Raw genomic sequence first — 26,246 nt, 5'->3', positions numbered from 1 at the left:
GAGAGAGCCAAGTATGAAAACAACAAAAATCAGAAGCATACTTTCCGGCTGAAAACAATGTAAAAATTTTGTCGAGTACCACCAATGACGAAAATCTGGCAATACGTCATATGTGAATAGGAAAATGGCCAGAATTGTGATCCAGGATTACAAGAATTCGGAACATCTCAGGATTCAACAATATTTGAGAAGGCCATCAGCTTCCTACCCCCAGCCAAGTGTTTTTTTTTAGATTTTTATTAGTTCACTTCCAAATCATACTCATATTCAACAACTTCACGTTTATTTATGAATACAATGCACATTTTACACCGTAATAAAGTTCTTTCTCTCCAGAAAACAATGTGGTAGAGTCCTCAAACATTTTTTATCAATATAATGTTTTGGTGTAATGCTTTCGTCTATATATAGAATACATTATTTTTAAAGTAATATATATGTTTGTATATAGATCCACATTATAATCGATTCACAAAACGCAGCCCGACAACAAATCGAAAGAATCATTTGCAGTTGTGCCAGAATTTTATGTTTGTGGAAAAGTTACAATCAGATAGATTAATGTACAATTCAAAGTAAACGTAAGTAAAGAGAATACATGTCCTTACATTTATATCTATGCGCATAGATTTTAGTCTGAAACTTGGTTTCATGTACAAAAAGCTTAACTTAGGCATGCCAAGCACTCCATCGTTACGTAAAAATCGTTTGGGAACTATACAAGAAGGTTTATAGTTTGAACGGAAAACTAAATCAAATCAAATTGTACTTCATTGTTTGGCTAAATAAATATCGGTAGTCGTTAGGGTAAAAAAATCTTCGTCGATTCGGTGAAATATAAAGAAAACTAATCCTCGTCATTGGCTTTGAATTGCTGTCGAATAAATAGTCTAATGCTTATAGATTATATTCAAGTTTTGTCAAACTTTCAAACGTTATGCAGTATTGCAAGTATCGTATATATGAGTACGTATCTTAAAGTAAACAAAGTTGTATAACATCTTCATAATGCGTTTTGCTTATCGCTCGGGAGCTCCGGTTAAGAAATATCATATAAAGTAAACCTTAGGCTTATGGCTATAGTGCGTTTTGTATATTCTTGTTTCGGCTTCGCTTTCTCTTTCGGGTTTCTTTACCAAAGTATACATCCATAAAGTATAACCCAAATGGATTATAATATCGCATCTAATTCTTGGGCGAAACAGTGATGAGTTTGTGTGGCGTCACGGGCGATATCTGTAAAAGGATGTTTAAATTTAGTAAGAATGCCTCCAGGTATTCTACAACTATCTCGACATACCCAAAGGGACCTGCCCATGTATGAATCATCGTCATCTTCGATCAGTCCGGCTGTATGATGGTGACTCTGTTGGTCGATAAACAGCAGCGTGTCCTTGCTGCATGTATTTGCTGACTTGCGTAGCAGGGATGAAAGTGTCTCCGTGTAATTTGAACTTGTGGAAAACGAATGACGAAGGCTCAGACTGGCCGCCGCCTGCTGCTGTTGATGGTGCGTAGCATTCTCTACTGCTCCTACGCTGCTCCTAGATCCGTGCCATTGATGGTTGTGCAGCACATGCCGGGATAATTGCAAGCTGGACGAGAGCTGCGACGTATTTCCATTTCCATTAAAAAGCGTTGGAGCGGCGCTCATGTGCCCGTTGAACTTGCTCTGCAGAGTAGATGCAGCTGTCACTGAAGTGCTCAATGATCGTGGCGAGGAGCGGGACGAGAGCGAGCTTTCCGAGGAGGAAGAGCTGGATGAAGAGCTCACGTGGCCATTGGTCTTGGGCTCGGCGGTTGATTCGCTCGCATCTGGGGCTTCGCAGAGTTCGTCTTCCTTCTTAACGCATTCCTCCTTCTTCTCCTGTCCAGCCTCGGCACAATCTTCATCCATGGCAAATATAGGCGTGGCTTCCTCTACCTCCACCTTCTTGGGTTCATCCTTTGCCGCTAGATTTACCTCCGCCTTGCTGGTCTCACTTAGACTGGTGTCTACATCTGCATCCGCGAATGCCAGTTCCTCAATATGTAAATCATGTGGAACAGATGTCTGTTCTTGAACAGCGTCTGGGCATTCTTCAGTAACTGAAATAAGTGCATAATTCAAGATTAATATATATATTCATATATTTTTGGTAAAATTTACCTTTCGCCTTATCCTGGCAAACTATGGGTATGTCCACCGGCTTGGACTGAGCCTTCTCCGCTACTGCTGCCGCAGGAGATTCTGTGTTTTCCTCCAACTTGACCGGCTCCCTCTCCTTTCCTGACGTCGATGATGCGGACGACGTTGAGGCTGGCGTAATTCGCGATACCCAGTGATCCCCGGAGTTCGAACTGGACCCGGAACACTCGCCTGCATCTATACTGCGTCGCTGGTAGAAGAGCATGTAGGCCTCGTTATTGATGATGTCCTGCTCAATGTCGTCCTCTGGCACCTTGCTCACTCGCTGGTCGTCGAACTTATACCACTGACGGTCGTACGGATTCTTGCAGGCGGCTGTATAATGCCCTGTTTCCAAAGTATCTCCCTGATGGTAGCAAACGGCGTAAAGGTCGTATCGCGTGTCCTTTGGGTCGCAACGCGAGTTAAGTGTGGAGGAGCGCGAGTCGCCGGAACGAGCTTTCTTCCAGGGATTCGACCCCAGACCTAGTCCAAGTCCTAGGCCCGTTCCCATGCCCAGCGAGCTGCTGGCGCTTTCATGCACGCCACGTGCCAAGTGCGGTGACATGTCGAAAGCGGTTAGCGGAAACTTGACCATTGTTGTCAGCTTGGCCGCTTGCGGACCCTTAGATTGATGTTGCCGGAAGCGTTTGAAATGCACTACTAGGATGTCGGGCAGCGACCACAGACCCAGCGTCTTCACTACTGGAAGGTATTGCTGGCAGTGTGGACAGCGCCAGGCATCCTCGGCACTCAGAGTCTCTGCCTTGGTATAGTGCTCCAGGCACTGCTCCAAAGTCAGCGCGGCGGTGTCGCTCGGCTTGCTGGCACTCAGACGCGCAACGCTCTCGTGCTCCACGACGGCTTCTTCCGTGTCCTGCTGCTTACTGATAAAGTGTGCCTCGGGTGAACTCCACTCCAAAAGGAGCTTAATATGCTGAGGTCCTGCCTCGGATGAAAGCACGGAAAGCGCCATGTCGATCATCTCGGTAAGCAGCGGGTGCTCCACCTGCTCCAAATAGGTATCAGGGTCTGCGGAGGGATCTTGCAGCCGAATACGGAACATCTCGGTCAGTGGGGTGGCATAGGAGAACACCTCTGGCTTGAGCAGCTGCGCCATTTCGCGGAGCATTCGTTTCTGCAGATCCTGGTATGAGCAGTCACGAGGTGCCTTCATGCTGAAGGGGGCTCCAAAGCGGGTTATATCCGCGCCATCCTTCGCTCGGTATACGTTGGCCACTAGGAGCAACAGGTCCGCCTGTGATTGAGCTGCAGCAGGAGATGGAGTCACTGCTGTTGGAGCCGCCTTATCCCCCGTCTCTGAAGGAGTAGCAGCCTTGGCAAGAGGAGTTGGTTCCGGCACCTCGATGCAGTAAATGGTTTCAATGCTAGATAGCGTCTCCACGGGTTGTGTATCGTAAAAAACGCGCGTAAATCCTTCGGCGTTTAAGTCAACCAGGACCATTCGCGATCCCTCGATGCCCGTGTCCGCCTGAAGCTGCTCGCGAAGCGCTACTATTGGCGATCCGGCTGGAACTCGCAGGCCCATCCGCACCTGACGTGGGAGCTGCTTCATGTAGACTACCGTGACAAATATCGTCTGCTGGGTGAGCTGCGGCAGCTGCACGGAGATGCAGTGAAAGGGGTCGAATGTGTTTGACTGCTTTTCGCAGCGCGGGCAGGTAAGCGATGAGCGAAACTGGGCCTGGAACACGGCCTGGACGAAGCTGTTGTTGCACCGGATGTGGTTGGCCAGCGTCTCGGCGGCGATCACCTCGTCCGAACGGCCGTACGAGTTCTGCGAGGAATTATGAAAAAGAAAAAATTTTATTGCTTTGTCCTACAAAGCGGAAGCCGCCAACTTGAATTTCGCCTACCTTGAGGCTCTTGTAGCGCCGCTTGCTGGCTGTGTTGAGGTCCTCGTGCACCTTGTCAAGCAACCAAAAAAGAAACTCCTGGGCATCGTGCTGCGTCGAGCTGCGGAACTGCGTTCCGTACCGATCCACCACTGCCTTAAAGCTGGTGCTGTGGTCACTCTCGTTCTTGCAGGTCCACAGCGCCTTCAGCACGTTGGCCAACTGCTCGGTGAGCTCTCCCTTAGTGCCGAACTTTCGCGAGTTGATCTTGTTGCGTCGCTTGAGGTCAGCCTGTAAAGAAAGGTTGAGGATTAGCTGGAGTTATTTGGAAAGTGAATAAGTATATTTACCTTGTACTGATCCAAAACAAAGTACTCGGCCAGTATGTCTGTGTGACTGAGGCACTGCAGCACCGCGTTCATAAAGCAAGTGTTCCCGTGGTTCTTCAAGCCCATTACACCTGGAGTCTGATCCGCCGGCCACTGATAGCCTCCGATGGGGGGCACTCGCTCCCCGCCGCCTGGTCCTCCTGCTCCTCCTCCACCGCCCGCCGAAGAGCCCGAAACCGATGACTGACCATGTTTGTTCGCCTGGGGAGGAAAAAGGGGAGAGTTGTGTTAGTCGCTGGGGAGTATCAATTGGCGACCGGTGAAGGATCTCGTTTCCAGATTGCACTGGAGTGCAGTGGAGTAAGCTGAGGCTATTGGCGTTCGCTGATTGGGTTTCAATTTCGTTCCCAATTAAAAATTGTTTAGCGCTGCGAGCAGCCATCAATTTGCGATAAATGAAGATATATTTAGAAAACAAGGCAAAAAAGAAAGGCCTGTCGGCCCAAACGAATAGGTAAACACTCTTCTATTAGTTTACACAAGCTATGAGTAGTAGACATTTTCGGTAATCAGATATGTTAAAGCTTCCGCGAATTAACTTTACTTTGCTTACCATGCAAATATTTAATGAACCAATTAGAAGTGCATATTTAAGGAGGGCGTGTGATTGGGCTCAATGGTGTGGAAAATTTCGGTGCTAATCAAAAAAGAAATCGAAATTGCTTCAATACGATGAGGAGGTGTGTCTGGTGTGTAGATCTCTAGAACTGGAAAATTTTCCTTGTTACATAAATCAAACGAGCATCTCTTGAAAACTGATAAAGATGAGCCCCAGTCTTTCGATGAATGATCTCTAGCATTTAATATGGTGTTCGCTCGTGGCAGTTCCTTTTCCTTTGTGCAACGGGAGCAAGACCTCCCAAAGGCGCCGAATTTCACGATTTGCGATATTACAAACCAGCCATGGAATCGCAACGAAAACGAAAAACGATGAAATTATATGCGGCTGGGATTGAGTCTGTTCCGATGTGGAACTTTCGACGTGGCCGAGTGCCTTTAACGGCTTTGGTTGCGATTAGCAATGAAACTTGGTGGATTATGAAATTGGCAGCCGCACGGGGAACGCAGTGTGCAGTTGGAGGTCACTTGGCTGCCGGAGGTCAATGCTAGATGGCTTTCCCGATTCCACTGTTTCCCGGCGAAATGAAAGACTCGGTGACGAAAGCAGACTGACGGACACAAGATGAGTAAGATGGTAACGTCATCGTTCGATGCCAAAAGAAATATACCCGAAAATATCAAACAAAAGCCAGCGGATAATGGATTCAATAGAGACAACAAAAAGTGGGCAAAAAAGCGACCAAAATAAGCGCAAATCGAACACAAAAAACCCGTTTCGGAAAGCGAAAACCCACGCAAACCTAAGAGGCAAAGAAATAGGCGGCCAGTGGTAAATTGGCCAAAATGAAATAAATCTCTGTGTGGGATGGGCATTGATGTAGGGATGGCGATCATGACATTACCAGCGGGCTGTGCCATGCTCTGGACTGCAGCCCACTGATTAGGTTGGTACCTCTTTTCTGCGCCAGCATCCGGTGTAGAATGGCACAATTTCAATGAAGGCGAAGCGATTCGCAGGCGAGTGCTGCTCCTCCGACTGAAGACGCGGCATTTCCGGGGGAGAAATGAGGAGATGGGTTAGCTTGGTCGACAGTTAGCACATATGTATATACATATATTCCCTCGCATCACGCTGCCGGAACATTAGCCCGGATTTCGTTGTCTCATTCGCTTAAGCTTAGCGACACCACTGGGCCCCCATCGTAATTAATTGTAATAATAATAATAATTGTTGCTTTTGTTGGCAATTTGACATTGAACTGACGTTGACTGCATCGAACAAATGCCATTTGTATTGTTATCTGTGGGGAAACCGAGACTGAGCGGGCGGGTAGTGGCCACGTTGAATGGCGGCCAAGTGGCTGCCCGAGTGCTTGCCGGACAAAAGAAAGATGCCCTGCAAAGGGCACGAACCGGGGCCAAATTTAAGTGCCACCCCTCCCAGTGCTTGGAGCCTAAAGACTAAACTCTGGAGCACAAGCTTCTTAGCCTGGGATCCCCGCACACTAAGCGGATTTTCTTAATAATTAGAGGCGTGGCGCTAAGCTGAAAGGGTTCCGAGTTTGAGCAGCTCAGTTCATTAGACAGAACCCAATTCAAATGGCCGGCAGTGATGTAAACTGAGCCAAAGCCACTGCTTAAAGCGGAGCTCTACGATTCCGCAGTTGGAACAGCGTCTCAATGAACAAATTGAGTGGAATTTCTGCCCCAAACGAGTGTCCAGAACTCGTCTAAATATATGTACGTATATCTTCCCGTTCCCATTTCGTATGTGAGTCTGCTGACCTAATCGCGGTGGTCATTTCTCACACAGCTGGAGACAAAGCAGCAGACTTTGAGATGTTGCGCATACGCCGCGTTCGCCCGGCTTCCATTTGTACTTTTCTGGCTGGTTAATTGAGCCAGAAACGCGGAGGCATAGAATGAAAGTAGCCACTGGCCACTTGTCTCAATTTGCGCCGGCAATTTTATCATCATCGTCATTATTATTTATAAATTTAAGCAAATTTCTTTCGTTTTGTTTGGCCGCGGGCGAGTCCAGCAGTCAAGTGGCCCCAAATGTTTTTCTTTATATATCAAGTGTCCTCCTCCGTCCATCATCCCATGGCTTTGTTTACATTCGCGTATTTCGCTTAACTTGATGTATCGAATTATTAGGCCCTCGTCTCGGGTTCATTTAGCCTTTTCCTCGTTTTTCACATATTCCAGCCAGCAAAAATTCCATTCCGCCGGAGCAAATGTGTGCTCATGCGGCCAGAGCTCTTCTGATAAGACGGTGGGGGCCGACGGGGGGCGTGGCGGAGCGGCAGCGCGCCAGATAACTTAAAAATATTGCACTGCACTCGAGTATTTGCTTGCCCTTACGTAAGCCACAACATGCCGCTCCAGATGCAGATATATGTAGTATCTGTTGTGCAGTTACGTTTGCGTTTTTATTAAATAATTGTAAATAATTGAAGATAATTGCCGTTGATGTGGCTGCCACGAGGTTGTTATTACCTACGAGATCTTGGCCACAGCATGAATGAAATTGGCTTTCCGGCTGGGCACCAGAGAATATAGATAGAGAGAGAGAGAGAGCGGAATGGAATCTCGGTAGGATTGAGATCGCTCGTAGATCCGAGACCGAATCGAGTTCTCCTACCGGTTGGACGGCATTTTATTAATGGAACGCTCGAGCAGACTATTATTAGAGCCCACTTGCCCCCATATATCTCCGCGCCTTATCGCCACCCATTCGTCAAGCGCCTAATCGGCAAATCGCCAAATCACAGTCGATACTCGGCCGTTCCGAGCTTTAGCTCCGATCTGAGCGATGGCTTCGACCCGCAAACGATCACGTGACACCTGAGAATGTACTACTAATGCATAACGTCACCATTATCATTGATTCCGGCACGTCGGCGGCGGTGGGGGTAAATCATTTCGCCGACTGAGATTTTGGAATCGCCTGATAAGATCTTCAAATAGCGTTTGGCAAACACACTGCTTTGCCTTTATGGTTCTATTGCCTCGCCAGACGTAATCCTCAGAGTAGTCTCGCCTTTTCCACCTGCCAGTAAACTAATTAGATCCCCCGCTCAATATATTTAATTACGTAAGTGGGGGCACTGGCATGCCCATTTCGGAAGAGGCGCGATTACGTGGAGGAGAACGCGCGGCTCTGTCAAGGTTGCGCCTACAAAGGGGCTCTAATCAGGCCACCTTGCGAACACGCCGCTTATCAGAGCCGAGTGCTCATATCTACATATACAGCGCGCGGCATGGGTATAAGTACTTTCTGGTTCGTGGGGGTCTAGATTTTCGAACTAACTCTTTATAAATAGCAGAACTTGTTCGATGATCAAGTGATCAATACTGCATAAGCGACATTACCTAACGATGCCAATGGACGCCAATGATTAAGCTAAAGAACTAACTGAGCACTGGCTGGCTTTACACTTATGATCGGCACTGTTTGACTTCTGTCAACTTCAACTGATATCTGACGTTCATGGACCGACAACGTACATTTTGTGGCTTTTTCGGGCAAGGGCAAATCGCTTGACAGCAGACGAGCAGACCAGCGATAAATTTGCACTTTTCACTCGGACCTGCTGTCACATACGTTTGGCACATAATGGAATACTACGGCCGGGAGGCCCCAGTGGAGCGAACTACTTGATGATGGTTTTTGGGGTGTTTGTGGGACTTTGTGGCCATATATCATTGTGGGGCCACCGGAGCAGTGCGTAATTAACTGCGAATGACGTGGATATATCTAGCTGCCGCCTGGGAACCAAGCTAACATGGAAGAGTAACTGCTATTTAGACAACCCAAGCGCTGAGCACATAATTCTATAATACCTCGCCATGGAGCGGACTGCTACTTTACCCCCGAAACCGAAATTAAATTCTAAAATGATTGTTTATGAAAATAATCGTGCCGGGCCATGGAAGTACGAAAATAACTGCAAAGGCTAAAAATTCCGAAAACATTTTTTCAATTAGTTTGATCTCAATTGATTTTACCTTGAAAGCGAATTCAGCCAGAACGGCAGAGCGAAAGAGAGGGAGAAATGGGGCCGAGCGGTACGGAGAACGTGCGGAGCAACCCCAGCGACAGCAACAACAACTGCACCATCAGGAATCGCACTGCGAGCACAAACAACAAAGCATAGACTATAGACAATAATTCGCACAGTTGTACAACAGCAAAGTTACGTGTGAGCCAGCGGGCGGAAATACGGAATACGGAATACAAAGACGAAAGGCCTCCCAGTCCCCGAACCCCCCTCCCCACCCGCATCGGATATACCCCGCTCGTGCTCTTGAAATATCATAGAAAATCAGCAAACAGAGTGCTGATGGGGAGGGAGGTCTGTGAGGGGGGTGGGCACTGGCGTTACGTACTAATCTTGCCATCAACAAGTGCACCAACAACAACAACAACATCCATCAGCATGAGACGCGCTTTTGGGCGGCCAGAGCCGAAGCATACGGAAATATACAAAACTGTTGCGGACACTGAACGAAAAAGTATACAATATTCATGTAGTAGAATAGTTCACACCATTGGGTGATTCATTAAACAAAGACTAGCATTTGAAATACTAAATACATCGTTATGACTGCAATGCAAGTTGCCACCTCTGATTTTTTCGCGTGTATTTGCTTGCATGTGCGCCATCTACCTCACGTGTTGTTCTTGGCGCTTTTGCACTTGTTGTTGCCCAGATCGTCACACAGTGTCACTTTTGACTTTTACACCACTGCCAACCCCCTCCCCCCTCTCGCGGTGCCCAGTGGCATTTGCAATTTTTGGCATGCAATCTTTAATAAGCCATATTATTGCTGCCCCGTTTCACAGTTTTCCCAGTTCTCGCAGTGCGATTTTTAGTTTTTCTCTTCGCATTTCGCTTTTCCGCCATTTGCGTCGCTTTTGTTGTTTTTTGTTTCTCTGCAGCTATTCAAACTCAGCTTCTGAATAAAATCAATGCAAGGTGCGCGAAACGAGATGCCAAGTGCCAGCGGCATGAATCATAAATCAAAGTAGTTGTTTACCATGAGGTAAGCGCACAACAACAACCACAACAACAACTCAACAATGGTCAATTGCCACATAATGTCATTAGGAAAAGACTCACAGCAAAGGCAGTAATACTAAGTACTTGTTGCTCACTCAGTTAACCGAATATCTTGGCTTTTACGTGTTTTTTTTTGCTTGCTGGTGAAAGGTGCCAAAAGACAAAAGGTAAGACAACTACAACTGCACCTGGCCAAGTCTGCAGAGCAATAATGGCTTAGTAAAAGCTTGCGGCATGCAAATCGCTCGAGTTTCCCATCGCAATCTTCCGCTGGCTGTGGCAGAAACTACAGATACTGTAGTTTTCATTGAGCTCCGTGAGCTACGTGCTCCACCCCGCTCGACAAACACCCCCACTGATCACTGATCATTCATTGCCGACTCGTTTTGAATGAAATTAAGTCTGTTTTCGTATGCGGTTATCGTTCTGGAATTCCGAGCGCTAAAAAGGTCAGCTGCACTACGGCCATAAGGTCTGCCCTCTACAATTAATCAAACTTGTACAGTCACAGTAAAGCCTCTGGCAACGGATCGTTCCATTAAATAGAATCAAAAACTCAAAATCTAATCGGATTACGACTCGAAGTTGAATGTTTAGTGAGCTTGGAAATATTTGTTTATTATATCGCCTTTCGCATTATATTACTCGGCTAAAGTGTCAGGAGACAGAAAATTCGAGACGCCAAGTTGCACTGTTTACAAATTGATACGCACACACTGGGGCGCCCAATGTGAGTATTATTAGATCAAATTCAATTCCAGCAGCCTCGAGTTGCAGCGATATCGCTTTCTGGCGGGGATCGGGCGACTGGCGGCGTGTGTCATTGCGCCCTGCACTTGTCTTCGGCTCTTCACTTGTCGCTTTCCCCACTTTGTGGAGCTGGGAGCTGTCTTCTCCGACAGAAGCGTGGCACACATAGGATGGTAGTTGTGCTCCCTCGCCGGAGTTCCCGATCCCCGGTTCGCCACCCGGTCCGTCACTAAGTGCTGTCTCGCTCCAGCAGCTCACGACCTGAAAAACTCTTGTTTTTCGGACTGTGTGTAAGTGTGTGTGTGTGTTTGCTTGCTTGTTTATTATAGCCCGAACGGAGCAACAAATGTTGGCAACATTTACACAAAATTGTTTGAACAATTGCTGTCTGCGAAACAAAAGGCGCCCACCTACACCTAGTTACAGACCCCCGGAACCCCGCTTCAGCCACTCAAAAGCACAACAAAAATTATGATAATAATGAGACAGCAATTGTTTAAAAATAAAATTAATTTCCATGCGCCGTCCTCGCGTATGGTAATCGTAAATTGCCGCTGAAGAGCGTAGAACATTTGAGATACACTTCAAAAAAGCGGAATCCGATGTATTTATAGTTGTGTAAACAAAGGCTTTTTATCCGCCGAACGGAATGTGTGAACAAAGACTGGGGCTACCATATAGATTAACATAACGAAACTCCCTGGAGGAGGAGGAGCAGCAGCAGCGAGCCAAAGTCCCAATAAGCCGCTTTTTGGACTGACATACACAACACGGCTCGGCTCCCTTATCATCGGTCACGCAAATTGTGACTCAGCACGGGTAGCAAAACAAAAAGCTGGGCAAACGAAGCGATACGAAACAGAAGGAGAAACGTGGCAAGGGGCGATTCGTGCCCATTCTCGACCCGGTGGGTGGCGACTCTTTGCGGCACAAAAGACCCAGAACCAGCACCGGAATACCAGAGTAGCAGAATACCAGAACGGTGCCAAATCAGAGCCACTCGCATCCAGATGCAGATGCAGATTGCAGATGAAGATGCCATGCGTCCGCCGTAGACAAAGAGCAGCGGGAGCAAAACAAAGCAGCCGATAACGCACTAAGCGAAGATGCCTTTCATGAAAGTACGGCCGGACTCCTGATAAGGGGCATTGTGGCACTACTAAGTGCGGAATGCGGGGGATAGAGAGCTAGAAGATGCGCTCTAAGCAGCGCGCAAACAAAGCGAAGAAAGAAAGGTATACTAGGGGGAGCTCCATACATATACATAGAAGCCTCGTTTATGCGCGCTCATTAATCGCAGCTAAACAGTTCGTCTTACATATGTGATTAGCCCACTGTTCCTTGGTTACGCTAGATTTGTAAATTATTGTGCCGTATAAACAAGAAACCCGTTCAATTAGTCACAATAAGAGACCAAGGGCACCATGATATGTTTTGATGAGTAATAGTAATATATTGGATAGTAATATAATGTATCTTAAGATACATTGTGAAGATACATCTGCTATTCGATATATGTAGCTTTCCACACTGTTCCGGGCTTACCACGACATTAACCGTTGAACTCAGGTGCTGGGCGATCCGGTTGAGAAACTTCCTGAAGGACGAACGGCGCAGAGCACGTGTCCGCTTGCTGCTGCTGTTGTTGTTGTTACTGCTGCTGTTGTTGTTTCCATTGCTGGCGGTGGTTGTGTTGTTGTTGGTGGACGAAATGAAGGGGGCCTCGTAGCTGCTGAGCGACACAATGCTCCCGCTCCTGCCACGCCCACCGCCCACGCAGGACGAGATGGCCGTGTGGCTGCCACGCCGCTCCCTGGCCCCGTTATTCTTGCCGCTTTCGACATCATTTTCCGCTCCCGCGGACGACGTAACGGCCGCTGCCGTTTTGAACTTACGCGTCCAGCGGAAGGGATTGCGTGGCATGGAGAAGGTGCGGCGAATCTTTTTGGCGGCATTCGTCGTGCTCGTGTCTGCTGCTGTGGTTGTTGTTTTTGTAGCTGGCAGCGTAGTAGTAACTCCGGCTGCTACTATTGCTCCTGTTGTTGCTGTTGCTGTTGTTGTTGTTGAGTGGGTGGTGGCGGCGTCGCCCTCGCTCTGCTCTCTTCGCTCCTTTGTTGTACCCATGCTGGTCTCGCTCTCGCTGTCTCGCTCTCTCGCGCACACTGAACACTCTCAGATTTCGGTCACATATAAATTGGTATTAACGTATGAATTGCACGGACGCAGGACGTACTGTACTACTTAACTAGTGGCTAAAACTATCGCGAGTCCAAATTGACCTTTTAGCAGAGATTTCGCGGCCTCGTTATTGCACTTTTCCGATTTTCGCCTCACGGTTTCTCGTTTTTGTGTCTGCCCCCACCTCTCTTTTCGTGCACCGCTGCCTCTTCTTCTTGCTCGCTGAAATGCTTGCAAATACTTTCACTTTTTCGGGCGGCGTCGACTTTGCAGCAAAAAAATTGGCTGGTCGATGGTCGCGCGATCGAACCGTTTTTTATCTTTGGGCCGCGAGTGCGCTAGTATTATTAACAAACAAGAGTGTGCTTGTATCTGGCTGTTCAAAAATACCTTCGATGTGTCGAGTGTGACTGTTTCCCGTTTTGCAGGCTATACACGGACTGCTATCGATGTTTTCTTTTAGTGTGAACGCGTTTTTCTTAGTAGCCACTTTCGGCTTGGTAATGGTTGGCAACGCGACAAGTGTTCGTTTTCAAAAACGATTTTTATAAATTACGTATCGTAATTAAATTATTGCAATCAAGAGTGCTTTCAAATGCATGCTAGGTATGATAAATTGTTAGTTATTCTCAAGCAGTTGAGAATATAATATAAGTTGCTCTTATATTATACCCAATTATCGATAAGAGACAGCTCGCTTACGTAGAATATCGGTGGAAATCGATAGGTAGATCCAGTGCGGTCATTTCAAATGATGTACTCCAAAATCAAATACATTTTCAGTGACATATTATGATTTTCTAATCAACCGTTTCTAAAAACCTAATTTATGGCAGCAATGCTGATAAATTACCTTAGTACGCGTGCTATTTAAGGTGGAATTATGCCGCCGGGCCCAAAGGAACGCCACTCTGCAAATTTCGGTGCTTGCAAATGATATTCAAACAGCCGTGATACTCTAGATTTACGACGGAGACAAAGCCATCGCCGCCGGCGACAAGGACGAATGTGGACGGACGGCTCAGTTTCACTTTCATCACTTCAAACCCGATTAAGCACCTCATTTTATGTGTTATTTATCTACTGATTGGATGGCGATGTGTGGCGGAGGAGCCGTTGCCCTCCAGCCTGGGTGGCCGGTCTATTGCCCTTGTTATTTTCCACTCGGCGTTCGCCGTTCTTGCGAGCTCGCCCTTCCCATTACAAGACGACAAAAATACGCGTATAAATGCCACATAAAACAATACAAAGGATAATAGGCCACCATTTTTCACCACCCCGCCCACGCCGACGGGCCACGCCCACTTCTGCGAGTCTGTCAGACAGCCACTCAGTCGGCGACACCTGTCAGGACCCCACTTCGTCCCACTTCCTCCCACCTTCTGCCAGTTTCCCCCACCTTCTCCCACTTTCTTTCCGCAGGCGCGTATGTGCGTAGGCATAAAATAAATAAATAAAAAATTGACTACCAGCCGAGGACCCACTGGGGCAGGAAAATAATATTATGTCGACCCATTGAAACGAGCATGATGTAATTTTCTTTTCCGTTAAGTTTCATTTGGTCGCTGAGTGAAAGTGGCTTCCCCAAGTCGACACACACATTTCCTTTATGATTTCGGAGCAGGTGCTGCGTTGGAGCCATGGGCTCTGGACTGGCATTGCCAATTTGCTAATTTGCAATTGTAAACTCCCTCCGCCACTCCACACTCGGCACTGCCTTAGTCTTAGGCTTCTTCTTAGTCCTGGCCGATTGACATAATTCCGCGGGATTCAATTATATTGCCATATTACATAAGCCGATTACAGCGATGATAACAAAGCATTAAACTCATTAGGAGACAGTCGTGTGGGCGGGCTGAGTGGACTGGGTGGGCTGAGTGGATGGGGAGTGAGTGGGGAGTGGCAGTGACAGAGAGTCAAGATGAGTTGGCAGCTGGCGAGGCCCATGCCTATTAAATGAACTTATCAATAAAAAAATGAAAGCACCGGGGAGAAGCGGAAAAAAACAGCACACACCACCAGGATATGTACAGTGGGCACTCGAAATTATAAGCCAATATATTCGAAGATGGTTACTCTGTGATATCTCCTTTCGTAGTAAGAAAGTAGTCTAAAAATATATGAAGCTTACGAGTCCTGTTCAATCATTGACACTTAGCTAGGCTTCACTGTGCAAGGACAACAAACAGTGAAGGGAAAAAAGTCGAGAAAGACAATAAAGGCAAACAGAACATAAATTGAAGCAGGCCGCGCCAAATATCAACAAAAGCTTGCCCAGTGGGTGGCAAACACACCCGCAAACACAATGCGCCACCCCAGCCCAAAAAAGGAAAGAGAGATATATAAAGTGAGAGGGAGAGAGAGAAGGGAAGGGCGATATCGCATATCAAGAAAAATCACAGCCAACAAAAAACCCCAAAATTAAATGTCCCCAGCGGACATCCGAAGATGAGGGCATGGGTATTTCGTGGAGGATGGAATGAAAAATGATTGACTTTTATGGGGTAGCGCATAGTCGGTCTTTAACATAATATTTGTCATAAAATTAAGGGCTGCACAGGACGCGGAGAGGGGGCGAGAGAGGCAAACATTGTCGTGCAAAATTTGCTAAATGCCGGCACGCAGGAAGAGCTTCCTCTTGGCCGAGGCACAAAAGTTCATGCAGTTCACAAATTGTACACATCGGCACACGCACACACATGCGCCCATTTCCGGTTAAAATAATAATGCCGTGGGGGGGTGGTGGTGCGGGTTGGGGGTTGTCGGTTGGGGTGTAGCTGGTGCGTGAGGAAGGACGATAGCTACCAACAAAAGCAATAATTATGGCAAACGAGTTTGCCTCGTCTTACGCCTTTTGTGGCCCATTTTCCTGCTTTGACAGAAGCCTTAACCTACAAAGATGTGCCTTCTTCCGCTCGCACCCCCAAACAGCCCCACCCCCCGCTCTCCCAGCCACCCTGTAGTGCAGAGAGACACCCAATGCTTTGCTTTTGCTTTTGCCTTTGCTGTCATGTTCGAGCAACAAAGCAATCGAAGCTGCCCCTCCAGCCCGCCGAAGAAGCCGACTATTGTTGGCCAGCTACGAAGGAAAACCTCCCGGCCACCCCCTGATCCACCTATCCACCCAACCACCCCGTGCCTCCGACGCCAGTGTGTGTGTGTGCAGGAAATTTCGTTTTATGCGCGAGACAAATCGCACCTTATTATGTGGGGCGCGCATGTGTGTGTGTGTGTCCGTGTGAGTGGGTGGGTGGCAATAAGGGCTTGTGCAGACATTCGGTGGCTTGCTTGCTTGGCTGGTTGGTGTGTGCGTTGCGACTTTGCGACGAGCCATTATCCACACTCATGCACCCACGCTCTATCTATGGCTTTATCACCGAACAACAGCGAACAGCCGCCCACCCACAGGAATTTACATTTTACGTCCTGCATATGTGTGCCAATTGCGAGGATGTGGATGAGGGGCGAGCGCTGAGGGGTGTCCGAAGCGGTTGGCCAGCGGATGCGCTACTCGTCCTTGTTAACTTCATCACGTTTATGCCCTGCAAAGTAACTCGGCGTTTTATATGTTTTGTAGGGAATACTCGGTACTGATTCCACATTGTATGAAGATTGAAATGCCATTATTCGGTTGAACTTTATTCAACACTGGCAGTACACACGATTCCTTTATGACAGCTTCATTCGTAGGTTGATTGAAGTGAATGGATAAGGCGATTCTCTTGGTATTAGCCATGAGTGTCCCAATTATCCAGTACCAGCTTTGCAGTAAACAACTCCCCCGCTTGAAGAGACAGTAACCCATTTCCGCTAACCGTCCTCCAAATCCGCCTTGGTTTTTATAGCGCGCATTTAAGCGTATCTCCATCGCCATCTGCAATCTCGAATGGCTGGCAGTTTGCAGTTCGTAGCGCGCATAATTATCAGATGGCAGGATCCATTTGTGGGTCACAAGAGTCCTGGCGAGTCTGAGTCCGATTTCCAATCTACGTCTGAGTCATAGCCATCGTCATCATCGATAAGCGCCGAGCATTAGTTTAGTTTCCCTTTTGCCTTCCAGCACTTCCTTTGCAGAAGAAGAAGAGGAAAAGGCGAAATGAGGAAGCAGCCCAAGAAGCGGCTGTCGACGGCTCAAAGCTCCCTTTTGGACTTAAAGTACGAGGGAACCTCCTTAAGGTGAACTGCTACATTAACTGAATACTCTGCATACTTGAAAGAGAGCAATTTTAGAACATGATTGATATTGTGACTACGTTTTGTCGATTCACACGGTTTGATGCCTTCGAAAGGGCGATTTAGCGAAGCTTGACTGTGTTTTTTGGCGGCATTGTTTGTGTTTGCCTTTGTTTTTCGGGGCGTGGTGGGTGTTGGGTGGTGGAGGGCTCTCTGTGCATCCGCTCGCCGCGTGACTTGCCCGAGGGATTGGATCTGCCTGGGAGGACGAGGGGTGTCCTGCCGCCGCCTCCCTTTATCACATTGTTTGGCCGCTTTGTGCCTGCGCGAAATTTCATTCACAAAACTTGCCTCTGCCTCCCTCCCCGCTCCTCTGTGTGTGTGTGTGTGTGAGCTTTCTTTTTCGTTTGCTCTTCGTGGTGCGTGTGCAAAAGGGAAATAAAATAAATAAAATGAGCAGAGCGCCTTGTGCGAGGAAGGACTGCGCAAAATCCTTGCCGCCCCTCTCTGCCCTGGCTTTCCACTCCACTCCTCTCCACTCCGCTCCTCTCTGCTCCTCTCCTTGCGTTTCGTTTCGATTCGTTTGCTTTCGTTTTGGTCAGGCGACGTCCTTGTAACGCTTGTATCTGAACGGCTGAGCGTCGCAGCTACCTTGGCACGCTCGCAGCCGAAGGACCAAACTGCCAAACTGCCAAACTGCCATACTGCCAAACTGGGAAAGTGCGAAATGGCGAAATGGCGAGATTGCGAAACTGCGAAACTGGGAAGCTGCGAAATTGGCAAACTGCGCGACTGAGGCTGAAACTGAAACTAAGAAACCGAAGCTGGCACCGAAATTGAAGAGGATGCTGCTCCGACGTGCGACGCGATGCGATTGGATGCTCAACTTGCCCAACTGTCAGATGCGGCGACGATAACGAGTCTGATTCTGACTCGAGAGCAGCAGCACTCAACCAACCACCCACCCTCTCACCCACCCACCCAGCAGCCACCGCCCCTTCAACCTGTCCTGCTAATGCACTCGACGGCATCCCGCCAGGCGGAGGGTTTGGGTATCAATCAGCCAGGGAGCAAGCTCTGCGAGCAGCAAATAATCGCTTTAATTAATCAGCCCAAAATGTAACCCGTTTTGGATCATTTTTTCGAATACGCTCCACGAAAATGGGCTTAGTAATAAAGCTTTACTTGATTATCAATATGATTTGTATTTAAGAATGATATGATATTCGTGTATGATTCAAAAGCGTGCGCGCTGGCAGCTACCCGCCTTTGAAAGAGTATCCAGGACTCCTTCTATCGCTGGCATTTTCCCCAGTTGTTGGTATTATTTTGTTATTTGTGCTGGCATTTTGGATTTGTTTTCCATTTTCTCAGTGCCTCTCGCATCCTCTCAAACACAAACGCACACACACACACTTTCGCTCGCTCGCCGCAAATTTTCTTGAGGGTTATTCCGTTTCTTATCAATTTCTGCACGCACACCGACATGCGAGTGTCGGGCTGCCAGTGTGTGGGTGCTCGTGTCCGTGTGTGGGTGTGAGTGTGGGTGTGCGCCCGCATAAGTTTGACACATTCATATCCACGCCGCAAGCACAGAAGCGGCAGTGAGCCATCTTCGGAGTGCTCGATGTCCTGGCACTTTCACTCTCCTCCCTGCTGGCTCCCTGCTTCCTTTGCTCCTTGGTTCCTTGGTTCCTTGGCCGCTTCTCGGGTGGTGTGTTTGGGTCTGGTCTCGGGTCCTTCTCCGCTCGTCCTGTTGTCCTTGCATGTGTCACAGTTATTGATTGGAATGCGCATAAATTGAAGCAAACTGCTTTCCAAGCCAAATGACTCCCCCGTTTCCGCCTGCGCCGCCCTGCTCTCATATAGTAATCTTTGTATTTTTTCGATTTCTGTTTGTTTTGCTTCCCACTTCACTTGGTCACTTTCCCTCGAATCGGGTGTGGCTAATATGGCCTGGCCGGGCTTCCAAGGACTAGGCCTCCCCTTTGATTTGTCGTGGCAGTTACTTAAGTTAATTACCAAAAAGAAAACTTAATAATTCAAGTGCTGTCTGTCCACCCCCATCCTTTGGGCCGACTAACCGCCAACTATTGAGTGACTGCCTGTTCTAGACCTACTTCCTCCGCTGCCACGGATTCTGCTGCTGTCGAGTGTCTGTTTGAAGGTCGGCTTGGCCTTGGATACTTGGATGCTTGGCTGCTTGGCTACTCGGATAGTCATCGCAATTGGACTGCCGGCGAGAGCTCGGCAGAAATGTGCATCAAATTGGTCGTCAGCTCGGTGGAATGGCAAGAAATGATTTTCGAAGAATCTCTATGAATTTTTAAACCTATTAAAAGAGGATCTTAAACTGCTAAAGGCTTTCTATTCGATTGCCATTGTATACCCCTTTTCCCATTTCTTTTATTTATCAACAGTTCATTTAAATTTTACTTCCCGAAAATTTCCATTTAAGTTGTATACGCTGGTAATTATTAAATACACAAGTAGATATGTGCATGCTGGGACAATATTCAATTGATTTGCGTATTTGCGGCAATATACAATTACTGCGCCGCTAATTGGCAATGAAGGAGCTGCAGGATGCCGGAAGCGGGAAAGTGGAACTGCATCGCCCCCAGGCTGCTGGCAACTAACCCTCCATCGACTGCGACAACAGCCCGATTTCGAATCCGACTCCGATCCGAGTGCGATCCGACTCCGCCTGACTTTGGCTAAGCTGGCGGGCGAAACTAAAACACGTCGAGTGGGATTAAACGACATTATAGGGTATTACACATTTAGGCCAAGTGAGACAAAGACAAAACGCCATAACGAAATGCGCACACAAAAGCCAGAGACCGAAAAGTAAAAGTGAAGGCGCTTAGAGGGGTCAGGACGGGCGGCAGGACGAGGGCAGGACGAAATAGATGAGTCGAGTCAAGTGGGGGCCTCGCAGTGACTCTCTCTGAATCCTTCTCCTGCTCCGCTGGTGTGATTAAGTGCCCTGCAGCAAGTAATTCTTCTTACTTCAACTCGAACTGGCCCCAAAAATGGGTTTTCGAAACGGCTGTTACTTAACAGCGGCCCTGTTAGCAGGACAACAGGATGGGTCCTGGAAATCGCCGGAGAGCGACGGCGCACGGGAGAGCGCGCCGCTCTCCTTTGTCAGCTGCTGAGCCCTCGGGCGTGAGTTCGGCCGTGGATTCGGGTGACTTCGGCTGCGACTCGGGTCCTTGTGGACCGCTCGCACATTCCAGTCGAGCGCCATCTGCAATGTGGCACAGTCAGTGCCGTTTGGGGCCATCAGCAGGAAGCAGGATTGTACGGTATTTGTCCTGCGACGTCGCGTCCACAAAAAACACACAAAGTCCTAGCCAGTAAAAACAGCAGCCATTGGCCAACGGCAGGCAGCCTCAGCTCTTCAGTGAATCAATCGGTACTCGGGTCCTTGGCGAAACTAACGAAATCAAACGAATCTAACCCAAATTTGTGGCTCGAATCGCAATCAAATCGTAATCTTAGCCGAAAAAAGCAAAGAATCGAGCAGGAAAATCTGCCAAGCATAACTCTCGAGCTTTGCTGCCTACCACGCCCCCCGCCTTGGGCCGTGGGTCCCCGCCCACACATGCGAAATAACACGGCCGTTGATGCTGCGCTCTACGGGAAATAAGAAGAGGAAGAAATAGAGCCCCCCTCCCCCACCGTGTATATAGTACTTATTTACCTATTTACATAGGTAGAGCGCATAGGTAACCCCCGAGTATTTGCCACTCGAGAAAGTGTTCCCCAAGTGCTTTCGAACTCGTTAATTCGCCAAAGAAAACGGACGGTTGCCCCCAGCGAAATGTTATATAATGCAAAAATGAATGTCCCCGTATTTCGGGGAGTTTTTCGCTTTCGATTGGCAGCGGATAGGAAAAACGCAAAAGCGAAAACCCCGAAAAACCCGAAAACCCAAAACCCGCTGAGGAGTGTTCCAAAGTTTTTCGTGCTACGTTCCGGGCTTATATAAGCGGCTGTTGTACTGAAACGAAAGGATCCACAGCCAGCACACGCACCATCGAAAAAAGAGAAACTCCTTATACATATACAGCCAGCCACGAGTGTGCGTGCGTGCGAGTGTGTGTGTCTGTGCGTCTGTGTGTGTGTGCGCAGTGTCAACGCAGCAAATAAAACAAAAGTGAAAGTTAACACACAAAGAGCGAAGGAAGAAAGCCTCCGCAAAGAAAGCAAAGAGGACAGTCGAGGATTTAAATGAAACGCGGAAAATGCTGATTTTTTACTCAGAGTCCTTTGTGGTACACACGTTCTCGAGGGTTATTGAAAGGACATGAATGTGATTTGGGACTTTTTGTTCGTTTTTCAAAATATGCCTCGACTTCCACTTCTTGGACTCTTGGCTCTAACACCAATACCAACGCAGGGAAAAGCCAGAGAGGCACACACGCATAGGCTTACCACCAATACAGCGAGAGGGCGACTTCTTTTGGTCCTTCTGGCCTGCCCCGCTGCCCCTCCCTCTGCTTCCTCGCCATCTTCTTGTTCTTGTTCCTAGCCAACGTCTTCTTCTTGGCTGAAATCCGAGAAAAGTGGTATGCGGAGTGCTTGCCTGGCCGCCCCAAGTAACTACTCACGCACACAGGCTCACTCGCTCCTTTGCTCCTTCGCTCCCTCGCTGCCTTGCCTGCCTCGCAGGACCAAATGGGCGAGAGAGCGAGCGCACGGCAGTGTGTGTGGGTGGCGAGAGAGCCACGGCTTACACCCACTCGCGCTCCTTGTGGATGGATCCCTGCGTTCGCTGTTTTCGTGTTTGCAGCGAAGCCAACAAAAACAACCAGCGGCTGAGAGAAAGCTGAAAGCAGAAGCAGAGCAGCGAATTATATAAATTTCTTTGCATGCCCGTGTGCAAGTGTGCCTGTGTGTGTGTGTGTGTGTTAGATATACGGGACTTCCACGACCGTTTTTTCGGCTTTTTTCCTCCTTTGTGTGGTGTTCGCGTTCGCTCGGTTTTACCGTTCGCAAGCTTCGGGAAAACTAAGCGCTAGTGAAAATATGCAAGCAAAGTGAAGTAAATCGCAACATAAATTACCCAAAAGTTATTAGTTCAATCGCGAAAATGTTCCCGAATCATATTCATATCCATTCGCATTACCGTAATGAATTCGAGAGAGCGCGCAAATAGAGCGCATTGGGAAACCGAGAGCGTGAGCGCACAAAACATTTTCGAACATTACCCCCCATTTTTTTGACTGAAAACACACACATTAATATCGGAAAAATGCCCCTAACAGTGCCTAACTACCAATTCTTTGTCTTTGTGCAGATTTCTTTATTAATTAATAATGTGAGCAACCCAAGCCCCATACAATATAAAGAGAGAAAACCCAATTCAACGAAGCAAACGAATTTCAAAATGTCCAAATCCAATTCCATTTCCAATTCCAAGGTTATTGTGCAACACCAGCAGCCACAACCAATCCGACAACAATAATCTACGCTTAATAAAATTAATACTATTATGCGAGTAACCGAAAATTAAAACGCTAAGCGGAGTGTGTTCGAACCCAAAGTCGCGATCCTCAACGCAGGTGATTTGCATGCTAGCCAGTGATCAGCTGGAAGGGAACTGGGAACCTGGCTGCTGCGGATTCATGCCGCTGGATGTGGACGCAGGGCAGCAACTGAAGCTGGAGCGGCTCTGGCGGGATCAGAGGGATCAGACGGATCGAGAGAGAGCCGATCGCCACCCAAGAATACCGCTCCGCAGCCCACACTACTGATGATGATGGGGCCATGAGCCCATCATTATTCGCATTGAATTGGAGTCGCAAGCGCGTCTCAAGCGGGCCTGCACCATGCTAGCACCGCCGAACCCGAGGTCAATATGCGGCCAGGACCCGGGCTGGTCGTGATGGCGCTTGCGTTTATTTCGGGGGCTCGGCGTGGCAGCAGCAGCAGCATCAGCTCAGCAACAGCAACACCAACAGCGGCAGCAACATCTGCAGCAGCAGCAGCGGCGGCAGCAGCAACATCCGCAGCATCAACATCCGCAGCAGCAGCAGCAGCAAACACAGCAGGCGGCCGTAAAAGGGGCAGAAGTGGCGGCGGAGTCGGAGGCGGAGGAGTTGCAACCACGTTACCGTCCACTGGCGAGTCGTCGTCATCGTCATTCGTTCGCAGCTCTGGCTCATACCTGCTGCCCATCTTCCTGCCCCACCACCTCGACTTCGCGCTCCAGTTCCACCCACAACTGCCGCCGCGGGAGTACAGCCAGGGCCGGGCCCACTCCGAGTCCTGGGCGTCCTCGAGGATAGCGGACAGGCTTCAGCAGCGGCGACGACGACGCGAGAGCAGCAGCAGCAGGGATATAGCAGGTAGGGCAGGCGGAACAGGCGGATCGGGAGCGGATACAGGAGGTCTGGCAGTCACAGCCGGTCACAGCACAGAGTCAAGCGAGGCCAACAACCAGGAGGACGACGAGGATCGCGGCCTGACAGTGCAGTTCCCCTCGTCGCAGGCCTACGACGAGGACCAGGACATCTTTGCCCTGGTGGCCGAGGACGACCTGCTGTCCGAGGAGTCCTTCGATCGCCTGATCAAGCTCAACGAAGACGCCGACGAGGAGGACTACAATCTGCAGCAGCAGAACTTGCCGCAGCACAAGCAGCAGCAACAGCAACCCGGAGCGGAAACGGAAATAGACACAGAGCCAGAGAGCGAGACGGAAACGGAGACGGAGACAGAGACAGAGACAGAAGCGGAAGTGGAAGTGGAAAGAGAGACCGAACAGCAGCAGCAGGACGAGAGCCGACTGATTGATGAGGGTGTCCTGCAGCACAGCGACCACAGCCACAGCCACTCGAAGGAGTTCGCCATCAGCTACGATAACAACAATAACAAACGGGAGGCCAGCGGCCACATCCTTGATGCCCAGACGGCGCAGTTGATTGGCCACAAGGATAACACCGTGCCCGCCGTGGCCAGCACCGAGTCGGCAGGAGCCAGCAGCATCACCACATCCTTGCCAGCGCCCGTGGATCTGAAGAAGTCCATACTCGGGACTGCGACTTCGTTAACACGCCTTAATCCTTGGATATCAGCCTGTGATCTGGCACAGCCGGGCACAGGAACCGACTTGCAGGTGAGTTTGCCGGCTTATTGCACATCCCTGTCTTTGGAATCCTCAATCCATCGGTCTGACTGCCTTGGGACTGGGATCTGTGCAGTCATCATCTGGGATTTCTGTGTCCCTGTGTCTCTTAAAATCTTTCTATTCACTCTGAGGAAATTCGCTTCTTTGTAAAGCTGAAAAACTGTCGGGTTTCCTTGCCTTAGTTTTCGCCCTTAGAACTGGGATCCTCAAGATTTTAAGGACCCTATACCATTCAATCAATTATTTTTCCTATTTGTTCATTGCCCGATTACTAAACAAAGTTTCGAAATGCTACGATTTTTTCCTGAGTGCATGGTGCTGTCAGGCAATCGACAACGGAGCTCGGCTTAAGTGCAAACAGAAGGAACACGCACAAAGACCCACTCGAATGCATATACAAATTGTGTGCATTTCGATGGACTCTCGAGCGATTCGACTGTCAGTGGTCTCTGGACAGTGAGACTTGGCCATATTGAAAGCAGCCGTCAATTATTGACCAAGTCGATGGCATTTCCAGGGACAAGGTTGCCTGCTTCGGAGCGCAAAACTAGGAGATTACTAGAATTTATTCCTTTAAGGTCGGTGCCAGTTCGGTAAACTGCAGTTTCCGCTTAAGTTTCCGCAGGGGGGAACCTGCCCGGCCACAAGGCCTTTTCCACATTATTAGAGCCGCAATAGAGGCAGCTACTTTCGGTTTGTTGGCTTGCCACTCGAACTGCCAAAGGAAAGTGATTTTCGACGCTATATAGCGGATTGTTCGCTGTGACAATTGTGCGCCAAATCTTCGACCACTTCAAGAGCCCCGACAGCTTCATCATGGCCGGAATCGTCATCATCGTCCTTTCCACGCCGTAGTCATCAGCGGTAGTGTTGGCAACTGGCGAAACGTGCTGCAAATCAACGAGAATGCCCGTGTAGTTGAGCTCGGTGCGGGAGGTGGGGGCAGGGACGAGGCACAGGCACAGGCAAACACTTTCCAATTGATTTCTTTTTGCGGCTGGCTCGGTTTTGGTTGCGTGCCAAAAAACCCGACCAACCACTCACCCACTGCTGCAGCTGCCCACCCAATTGGCCCTGCCAAGTGTAATTGAGATCGTGATATTTATTAATGCATTCCAGTTCTAATGCAAATTTAATTGAATCGAATAGGCTTCCTCCCTTTTCGCCGGGGTTCCGCCAGGAGCACAACCAAGTTGGAACTCGACTGACAGACAATTAGCTGAGATTCAGCTTCAAATGGCGATTGCTTAAGCCGGTGCCATGCCACACTATTGATTTTCCAATCATTGGCTGGTTGCTCCATTTCGACTGTCTGTCAGTTGGCCAGCCGGCAATTAAGCAATTAAAATGATCAATCCGTTTTCGAGACGTAAATGGTGTGTCTAAAAAATAATTAAGCCTTTCACATCAGGTCCGATATCGTTCAGGCAAACGTTGACTCATGGAATCTATGAAAAGTAGGTCACTTCGAGAAGGACGAAATCAGAAATAGTCCTTCCATAAGTGATATTTTGCCTCCTCAATTGGAGAAATGGGTTGTAGGTTTGGAGTTCAGCTGCTATCGGAGTGTGCTGCTTCTCAGGACCTTAGTTGCATTGGGGCTAGGATCCAATAATCAATTGCCCTGTCAGTTCCCTTTTTACTTTGCAGAGTTTTGGGGCAGCTTAGAGCGTATAACCCCTTTATCGAATGGCAGCACAAAGAACTGTCTAAACTTTCAATAAAGCCGTGTCCAAAAGGACGAAACGCCTGCATCCGAGCTGCAAATTAGCCAGAGGTTCTCCAGTCGCCGGGTTCATAGTGGATTAATCTCTCCTTTTGGCCCTTTTCACTCTGCCTTTCTGTCATTCTCTTTTGGTGGCAGTTTTTGCGACGAGTTCAGAATTTATGATGGCGGAATTCGCAGGATTCGGCGGCCTGTTGATGAGTGGATGCGCCAATGGGTCGCGAGCCAAAGGCATCCTGCAG

The 26,246-nt window shown here is 48.6% G+C and overlaps 2 protein-coding genes across 8 annotated transcripts in view; one reads left to right on the top strand and one right to left on the bottom strand.

The window, feature by feature from the left end:
* Nucleotides 1-26,246, top strand: part of LOC117135722 — a 58,061-nt gene that overhangs the window by 4,042 nt on the left and 27,773 nt on the right. The window contains exons 1-2 of one of the 6 annotated variants that reach the window (XM_033296164.1): nucleotides 10,715-10,769; nucleotides 22,449-24,266. The exons of 1 other annotated variant lie outside the window; for it this stretch is intronic. In XM_033296164.1, the coding sequence (XP_033152055.1) occupies nucleotides 23,010-24,266 (1,257 nt within the window). In that variant the 5' untranslated portion in view covers nucleotides 10,715-10,769; nucleotides 22,449-23,009. Of the gene's footprint in view, nucleotides 1-10,714; nucleotides 10,770-20,381; nucleotides 24,267-26,246 lie in introns of those variants that run through there. 4 more of the 6 variants (XM_033296162.1, XM_033296161.1, XM_033296163.1 and 1 more) reach the window with 4 other exon arrangements.
* On the bottom strand, nucleotides 262-13,382 carry LOC117135721 (ubiquitin carboxyl-terminal hydrolase 31). Of its 2 annotated transcripts, none has more exons than XM_033296158.1 (6): nucleotides 12,335-13,382; nucleotides 4,374-4,613; nucleotides 4,045-4,314; nucleotides 2,150-3,965; nucleotides 1,301-2,088; nucleotides 262-1,236 (listed from the first exon to the last, which is right to left on the bottom strand). In XM_033296158.1, exons 1-6 carry the CDS (start codon nucleotides 12,911-12,913, stop codon nucleotides 1,186-1,188), a joined length of 3,744 nt encoding a protein of 1,247 aa, XP_033152049.1. In that variant the 5' UTR covers nucleotides 12,914-13,382; the 3' UTR covers nucleotides 262-1,185. The 2 variants fall into 2 exon arrangements, with proteins under 2 accessions (XP_033152049.1, XP_033152050.1); XM_033296159.1 differs by lacking the exon at nucleotides 12,335-13,382 and adding an exon at nucleotides 5,926-6,039.

The sequence above is a fragment of the Drosophila mauritiana genome, chromosome 2R (assembly GCF_004382145.1).
Source record: "Drosophila mauritiana strain mau12 chromosome 2R, ASM438214v1, whole genome shotgun sequence".
Lineage (NCBI taxonomy): Eukaryota > Metazoa > Arthropoda > Insecta > Diptera > Drosophilidae > Drosophila > Drosophila mauritiana.
This window is presented reverse-complemented; position numbering and strand designations above follow the sequence as displayed.